The sequence below is a fragment of the Xyrauchen texanus genome, chromosome 11 (assembly GCF_025860055.1).
Source record: "Xyrauchen texanus isolate HMW12.3.18 chromosome 11, RBS_HiC_50CHRs, whole genome shotgun sequence".
In the NCBI taxonomy this organism is placed as follows: Eukaryota; Metazoa; Chordata; class Actinopteri; order Cypriniformes; family Catostomidae; genus Xyrauchen; species Xyrauchen texanus.
In genome coordinates this window covers 42,187,086-42,196,157 of record NC_068286.1, presented here as the reverse complement: position 1 = coordinate 42,196,157, position 9,072 = coordinate 42,187,086, and the positions used below count along the sequence as shown (strand labels likewise).

General features: G+C 36.5%; 1 protein-coding gene across 1 annotated transcript; it reads right to left on the bottom strand.

Moving 5' to 3' along the window:
• Window positions 1–3,310: 3,310 nt before the first annotated feature.
• LOC127651779 (hairy and enhancer of split-related protein helt) lies at window positions 3,311–5,177 on the bottom strand. The gene is made up of 4 exons (XM_052137788.1): window positions 5,136–5,177; window positions 4,137–4,241; window positions 3,919–4,015; window positions 3,311–3,759 (listed from the first exon to the last, which is right to left on the bottom strand). The coding sequence occupies exons 1-4, from the start codon at window positions 5,160–5,162 to the stop codon at window positions 3,311–3,313; spliced, it is 678 nt and encodes a 225-aa protein (XP_051993748.1). The 5' UTR covers window positions 5,163–5,177.
• Window positions 5,178–9,072: the final 3,895 nt, after the last annotated feature.

The following is a 9,072-nucleotide window of genomic DNA, read 5'->3' as shown; positions in this document are numbered from 1 at the left end:
TCCAGAAAACAAAACAAAAACATTTGTAACTTCTGAATGAGAGATGTTTACGGTTATGTACAGTTTCGGCTGGCGTGTGTATTCGCCGTTCACACATCAGACTTGTCAGCATACGGAGATGAATATGTGTGCTGTCTTCAGACCTGTGTGCACCTTTCCTGGGACTGGGCATGGACCAAAAGCCATTTTTGATGTTTTTCATGATAAGGTTTCTCAGTTTTTTTTTTTCCCCATTCACCACCATTATATCCTTTTTGTCACAAATATGGCAGCTGTGGTGAAAAGTGACATCACTGAAATAAGAGAAACTTGCTTACATGGTATAGGTTTTTTTTTTTAAAAAAATTTATAAAACACTAAATTACAGCAAAACCTTCCACAGCTATTTCCAAAACACCTGTTTGTCACTATGCACTGCAAACTATTTCTTATCCATGAGGTCGCGTGCATTGCCTAAAGGCAATGGTTTTGAGGTAATTTGATTTAACTTTTATTCACTTTTCAAATTATGTACCTAATGAGAAGCTCTGAAATTATCCCATTTACTTTGAGACAAAGTGTTTGTTTTTGTAACTTGTTGCAGGGGCTAAATCCCCCACTAAATAGATTTGTTCAAATGTTCAAAGTGGGCTCATGTTGACTAATCAAATCACAGAGGAGATTGTTTTGTTTATAGAATAATTTAGATGTTATAAAATACCAAATGTGACTGAAATGAACAGGAAAAATGGTGCATCCTTTTCTGAAGTGGTTATTTTGAATACGCATTATTTTATTTTGTTAAAATAATTCTCAAAATATTTATAATTCATCACACAATAATTGTGTGTTTTTTATGTTGCTCTGTTGTAAAGCACATTGGTCAACCTTGTGTTGTTTTTAATTGTGCTATATAAATAAAGAAAAGAAAGAAGAAAGATTTACATAAGTTGACAAATTTTAGAGAGAAAGGCGGGGAGAAACAGAAAGATTATGCAAGGGAAGAGACAAATATTTTGATTGCCTCATTTGGTTAAAACATGTATTTACCCAATCCTGACTCCATCCTAAAAACACCCAGTGTTTACCAATCTGATTTGTTTTTTGCATTTAAATATATGTGGAAGAAATACTGAGAAAGGATTGGGGTCTGGATATGTGTCCAAATTTATACCCCTAAAAAGGGGCTTATTGTCAATCAAGGGGTCTCAGACCAGCAGACCGTTACGCTAAGTGTTAATCTTAGAGACTACACAGTCTAGCGCACTGATCATGAGAATGAGAAAATTAGCCTCAGCGCTTTCAAAAGAGTTTGAACCAATGTCAACTGGAAATGAGGAAAATGGGAATGTCCGAAATGACTCTATGCATTAAAGGAATATTCCAGGTTCAATACAAGCTCCTTTTCTTAAAAAAAAAAAGAAGCAAAAATCGAGGTTACATAGAGGCACTTACAATGAAATTGAATGGGGGCCAATTTTTGGAGGGTTTAAAGGCAGAAATTTGAAGCTAATAATTTTATAAAAGCACTTGCATTAATTTTTCTGTTAAAACCCATGTATTATTTGAGCTGTAAAGTTGTATAAATTGTAATTTATACAGTCATTTTAGGGTTGTAGGGTCTGTAGACATTATATCATCATGGCAACAAAGTTGTAAAATTGGCTATAACTTTGCACAGAAAAAGTTAGTAAGAGATTACACTAAAATCATGTTTACATGCACATTGTTTATGTCTTGTGGCTATACTTTTGAAACAGTGAGTATTTTAACATTCAAAAATTGGCCCCATTCACTCCCATTGTAAGTGCCTCACTGCAACCCAGATTTGTACGTTTTTTACAGATTAGAAGGAACAAGTTTAAATGATTTTTTGTGGTAATCAATATTATGCCACAAATGCTGTCGATTGAGCTTAACTTGTATTGAACCTGGAATATTCCTTTAAAGATTTTAATGATGGAAGAATAAGTTTGAAATCTTAAATCGTGCGACTCTAAAGGTTCTATTCCTCCAAGTTATACGAAACTCAAATTTAATTACATTATTATGAACTTTGCACAAATAATATCCAGTTGTACAAGATTTAATCATTTTCTTACTTTTAGTGGATTTGAATACAGAAATAAACTGTGCAAAATAAAACGTTTAGTAAACATACAGAAGTAAAGCAACCAGCTGCAAAGCATTTTTTGACTCAGGCAAATTAGTTGTGCCAACTTAACATTCAAGTTGGTAGCAAAGTTCAGCAAACTCAAAAATATTAATGATTGTCAAGTTCAATAAACTTGCATTTTTAATTACAGCTGTCCAAAATGTTCAATATTCTTTCAAATAATGTAAAAATATATTATTTATTTAGAAAATCTAAATTTCTACATAAGATAATGTGTCAGCCCCACCAATGTACCAAACAGTTCATCCAACTTTAAAAGTGCTGAAGATTACAAGTAGAAATATTTCATATATTTAGAATCAAGTCAACTTCATCAAAGCGAACAATAATCTCCCTGATGGTGACGTTAAACAAAACAACTTTTTCCAGCAAAATATTATTATGCACATAATTCTAAAGACATCATTCTGCCACAAATGGCTTCCTCGGGACTGAGCATCAGTGATTAAACTGAGCATGCTCAAAAGCCTGTAAGTTCTACCCTCACCACCAAACTTAACATTGTATGTGCTCACTGTTTAAAAAATGTAAGTTGCTCTGACTGAAATGGCATGAGAGTTGACTTTATTGATTGTTTTAAGTAATCTCAACTTTTTCTACATTGGATAGTTCAATCAACTTGAACTTGGATTTTTTTTTAGTGGACTATGTTAGCACTGTTTCATCATTTATTGTTATTAAGATTTTCCTACTTTGACTTATTCCAATGTAGCCTATTGTGCAATTTAAACCACAGTGAGTTAAAGCTTTCCCAACAGGAATCCTATAATCTTTTTTATACTCTTCTCTGCTGTATCTGCTGTCAGTTTAGAAAATCAGAGCTACATAATAAATTGCCTGTTTATTTAAAATAAGCGGTTTGTTCAACAGCTCTTTGTTATAAGCAAGCCCATGTTTACTGGTCTTAATTGTATAGCAGACCTATACCAACTAATATTTTAACTCTGATTTTGCCCAAATAGTGGATAAAAGAAGCTTATTTAAGAAATCAGTTAGTGATTCCTCAATTTAACGCACAAAAGTTGAACCATTCTTCAAGGACCACACTAAGAAACAGAATCATATTCAAGCGTCATTTGTTTTATTTAATATCTACATATTAAAATATTACATGTACACATACAGTATATAAATTACGGACAAAAACAGATTTATTTACAGAGCAGCGTGCTGTGCATTGTGTAAGCTGAAGGCGTTGGGATGCGAGTGACCGATGAGGTTCATATAATGATGATCTAGTCCCTGAACCGGTGATAAGTATCCGCTGTGCTGATGAGACACCGCTGGATACGCGAGCGTGGGGCTCCGCGCCGAGCTGTGCCAGGTAAAGTGTCCGGGTGGGCTTTTCTGAAACACAGCCTCGGTGGGGCTTGGACTCTGATACTCCAACTGGCACAGGAGGTCCGTAGGGTCTGGTGAGATGGTGCCTAAAGTGCCAAACACGGGCTCCGTAACGACTTTGGACTGTAGGAAAGCAAGGATCCGTGCGTACTTGGTGTCTTTGGTCTCCATTCGCTCCACCGTGGTTAAGTAGTGCACTAGGTTCTTCATGCACTCGTGATAGCCGTAGTGGAAGTAATTCGCAAACTCTGTCAGTAGTTCACCTGAGAAAATAATGATAGATAAATTCACGGTCAGGTAAAGAAAGGGCTTTGGATAATTGGTTCGAGCGAAGGCTCTCTTATTTAAAATCGTTCATATTTATATTCGAATCAAATGCAATTTTAGTTGAGTGGCTGATTCTTGATTTCATTCTTACGCACCTTTTTCTCTACCGCGCGGGAAGTCTGCGGAGTGGAGCGCGCGCAAATACTGCACCGTCATCTCCAGGATTTCTGCCTTCTCGAGCTTGCCAGAGTTCTGTTGAAATACAGAGTCATCATATATTTCTCTACCAAACATCAAGGCGCTATAATGAAACCAAAACATCTGAAAACGCATCTGCCATTAAAGAACGGCAAATATTGCTTTAGCGGCGCACCTGTTTAGCCAGTGCCATTGGAACTGTCTTTCCCAGCTCGTTTAGACATCGGTTGATTCGATCTCTTCTTCTTTTCTCAATTACCTTATGAGACACTGGAGTTCTCTGTGGGAAGAAAACAAGTTGCATAATGTGACTAAACAGATATAATGGCTCTGTTAAAGCAATTTAATGTTGGATAATCGCCCAATATAAAAAGTAGCCTAATCAATCCATTACTGGTATAGTTATGGTGTATAAGAGAAACTCGGGAGAATAACTTATTCAAAACCATACTATAAACCAAACTTGCGCTGGAATCAATTTTTTGTGACGCGATCTGCTGCCGCACGCGCAATGCGGAATATCATTGGAGGAAATCCATTTAACATAGCAAGAATTTGAGAATTTTATAATAAACAATACATTGCAGAAATTAATGTTGTTTGTTTATAAGAATAGTAAAATCGAGCAATATCTGCAGTATACCGTAGTACAGTGGTTCTCAACCTTTTTGACTCCAAGGCCCCCCCACTCTCCAAGACAATATTTGAAGGCCCCCTCTCCCGAAACTAGATGTGTCTGATTTTATTCTTGAAGTTTCAGAGAGTCTGTTTATAATTTGTAGCCATACATCTTAAAGTATTTTTTTAGCATTTTAATTAAGTTGAATTATTTTAATGATTTTTATATTTATTAATTTAAATACATTTTAAGTCAACTTGAGGCCCCCTTGGCAGTGTGGTGAGGCCCCCTAGTGGGTCCCGGCCCCCAGGTTGAGAAACACTGCCGTAGTACACTTTAAAAAAAAAACTAAAGTGCAATGCTCTTTTGTAGGCTACAATATTGCTCCATTGTTGAAATAATAATAATTAAAAAAAATAATAAATACAAAAAAAAAAAAAAAGTCAATAAAATGCATTACTAGCAGTGATCAAAATAAAAGTATAACACCCATATGGGACATTATTTGCAAGGGATCATTGGCACCATGCGTGCGCCACGAATGTCTCCACATACCTTGCGATCCTTCATCTTGGACGCCATCAATTGGCAAATAGTAGAAAAACAAATGTGGAAAAACTGTAAACAGTGTTGTAGCTGGACTATGTATGTTCCCCTCTTTCCAGATGCTTGAGACTGAGATGAGCTGACTGGAAGCGGCCGCTTATAAAGCGCTCACCCTGAGGACTCGCGCATTCATGGCCCTAAATTATTCCATGGGATTAAGTGCAAGCTTTTGGTTAATGTGTGCATTTAGGATCAGTTAAAGAAATAGTAAAACCTGAAGCTGTGGACTAGCGGGGGGCAGACCTACTTTGTTAATCCACGTGGCCTATCTAAAGACACGTAATGAGTTGTCGAATATTATTTGCATAGTAAGAGCTCACGCTGGAGACGTGAACCAAGATGGAGCCTCGTGAGCGCAGCGCGCGCAATGAAAACAAAGCCCCCTGAACAAGGCGTCTATTTCTGTTCCACGTCGCGTTCCTCACACGATCGCTTGTTTATGGGTCCCAGCAAGCGATCTTAACTTCCATCCCAAGCCCGTCTCAGGTTTAAAGCCTGTCTACTGTTATTATAGTAATTAAGTAAGCACATAATAGGCTGTTCCGCCGAGTTCAGGGGAGACCTTTTGGAGACGGAGTACCCCCGTTTGTTCGCGGCGTTTCTCACACGACTTGGTGACACGTCCATCTTTCATGGGCTACGGCCGGGTTTTTGTTTACATTCTCTAGTTTTGTTAAGGGCCTCGGCAGGTGTGGGGACCCGGACTGGCACACGAGCGGCCCCTCCGACCATGTTAGAGACTCCAGCCGTCTTTGGCACACGAGGGTTACCCACCGCTGGATCCCCTTCACAGGGGCTCGATTTGTATCCTATTATCCTATAAGAAAATGTCTATTGAGCGGAATGAATAGTTTCATTGGCCTAAATTTTAATAATGCAGTGAAAGAAAAGAAAAGGAGAAATAAAGAATGCAGCTGGTCCTGACGCGCATTATTCTCCGTCACCTGCGCTTGGAGACCCCTATTCATTTGCCTAATTTCGGTCAACTTAACAAACTTTGGGAGAAATTATTCTGGTATTGTTGTGAAGGGTGAAGCTTTCTGATCGAATTAACAGCATGTTTTGATCCGGTAAATGTCTTTAGAAAGAAAGAAACAATCGCGTATAGAGGGGTCTGGGTAACGCGCCAAGTGGCGACGCCAAAGCGCAATTCATGCCACAGGAGACTTTTGTACCCGCACATTGCTCAAGTTTGTGCCCAACAAAGGGCATTATTTTATACTTGAATACATTTCATACAACAATTGGCTGTTTTCATCAAACATATTTTCACAGCAAGGTTAACAACAGGTTTATTGTGTTCACCCAGTCTCAGGCTTCATGCGCCAAAACGCCTGGCTCTTCTGCTTTTTTCACTGGGAACGTTTTAATCCTGAAGGCTGGCCGTCAGTATGAGATCATGTGTGCATCGTGGAGTGAAAAATCAAAGATGTGAGGACTTTTTCTTTTAAAGAATTAAAGCTCTTTGGGATCCAAAGCAATATAGAGTTTTTTAAACAGCGCGCAAGAAGAAAAGCATCAGTGAAGTATACTAAAGCATAAAATCCCATTACTTTTATTGTTGAATTTATCACAAGATTTTGTGCAAACGGTCCTTGGAGCCGACACAACAAACCTTTTTGACTTTTTTTTTTTCGGATTCTCAAGTTTTGTAATGTGACTATTATTTTTAACGTGCGTGTAAAGAAAAAGCAATAATTCAAGAGAATTTTTCCCCTATCACAATGTAAGCTAATTTAATTGTCCAGTATTAGCTACATCAAACAAAACACTACAAAAGATTATTGTATTTTAACATCTTAAAAATGAGTGTGTGTGCTATAGTCATGTTTGTGTGCCAGAAAACGGGTATATAGATGTATTTAAAGGAAAATCTAGAAAACATTCACCAAAGCATTTTTGTACGCATCCCAAAATGAGTGCTTTTTTAGTTACTTTTTTCAATATTTAAAGTTAAGACAGTATATAATTATGTTTCGAGGTCTCAAACACCTGAAATTGAATGTGTTTACAAAATTCTGACCATTGCGTAAAATAATACGGGCATTATCGAATTCACTTAAAAAATAATTATAATAATTATAATAATATTTAAATATAATATATATATATATATATATATATATATATGTGTGTGTGTGTGTGTGTGTGTGTGTGTGTGTGTGTGTGTGTGTGTGTGTGTATATTATTAAAATATATAGATATTATACATCAGTTATGTAAATCATTATCACTATTTATTTACTATCTATATTATTTTCTATGTTCTATCTGATACTCACATATTTTATATATTATAAAGCGTGTTGCTGCTCGTTATATTTCTTCATCTAAATATATTTATGACAATCTTATGGTATTTCAAATCATTAAATGTGAACCTTATAATAACACCATCGAAATGTAAACACTTTTCTCATAATACTTTTCACTTAATTACTGATATGAAAAGATCTGTTTCATTGCTGTGCCACAGAACAGTTTAAAGCTGTCCAAACATGGTTCTGTATGGGGATCACGGTCTTAAAGAGAGGCTACCTGAAAGCTGAACTCTGTCTGTAAGGATCTATCCATGTGAAAGAGAATTAGGAGAGCGCAGTCATGCATGTCACCCTGATTACAGCAGTACAGTTCGCCTTATATCCCAAACTTAAGACTTTTTCACAGACAGACTAACCAGTCTGGGGCTTTCCTTTTGGACAGGAGGGGATGCCTTCACTTGTGCGAAAGGTTGCCAAGGCAAAGCTTTTTTTTATTAGTGATTTAATAAGTCCTACCTGTTACCCTGTGCTACTATCTCCCGCTGTTTCAAACCTTTTTCTGGGTATTTTGCAACTCAAACACCTCTTTTTTTATTTCTTAGGTGTTTTTGTAATTTATAATGATGTATTAATTTGATAAATGTATCGTGTAGGATATTTAGCTATAAATACTGATGACCTTCCCATGACATGATTAGATCATTAATGATTAAAACAAATCGTGCAACAAGGCGTTTTGCCAAACACACAGTCGGTTGAATCAGTTTATTCCTAATTTCAAAGCGCCCTCATGTGGAGATTTCAATATATATTTCACATCAACTGACTGAAGAGGTCTTAAAAGTAGCTTGGATTTATTGCTAACGTGTAACTGGGAAATTACTGTGTAAAAGTGTTACTATTTTACAGACAAGTGGGCCCTAACGTTTATTACTATTTTGTATTAATTTAATTTATATATATATATGTTTATTTATTTTTATTTAATTTTATTTTTTGTAGCTGCAATGACTCTGCAATTAAATCCCATTTGAATTATATGCACATTGTAGTATACTTGGGTCATGTACTGTGCACATATGCGAGATTTGAAATTCCTACGTTGATGGGAAAAAATGTTGATCCTCCGGACGATGTGTTGTCATGTGAAAGGCGGTGACCCGTGGTGACCTCAGGCCAGAGACACACACAATCCTTTAGCTTCGCGCGCCACCGTGAGTCTCCTCTGCATCACTTCACACGAGACATTCAGCATTATTCATGCATCACAATAGAGCATCCTTTATACCCAAATGTTAAAAAAAATCTAAATATCAAAAAATCTAAATCAAATATAAAAGTTTTGTTCACGGCATGGAGTGTAGTGGTGAAACTGAAGTGCCATATGCTTTTGTTCAGTAATGGCTTTGTCAGTAAACAAATAAATAAACACACATCAATGAATAAACCACATGATCTGTTGGCTTTTGCTCACAACATGTTGAGTAGAGTAGAAGAGATGCTACTTTATTGTCATAAGTACAACTAACATCTTATATACATTGAAAGGGGAAAAAATGCAGTTTGATATGTGAAATAAAAATTAAAAAACTAACTAACTAACTAACTGAAATGTTACCACTTTC

Bases quoted from the DNA above. Each gene is read 5' to 3' on its own strand.
- LOC127651779 (XM_052137788.1), bottom strand. From the start codon at position 5,162: ATGGCGTCCAAGATGAAGGATCGCAAG. The intron at 4,242-5,135 runs GTATGTGGAGAC...TTCTTCCCACAG, and splicing joins CCAAGATGAAGGATCGCAAG to AGAACTCCAGTGTCTCATAA. The intron at 3,760-3,918 runs GTGCGTAAGAAT...TTATTTTCTCAG, and splicing joins CCCGCGCGGTAGAGAAAAAG to GTGAACTACTGACAGAGTTT.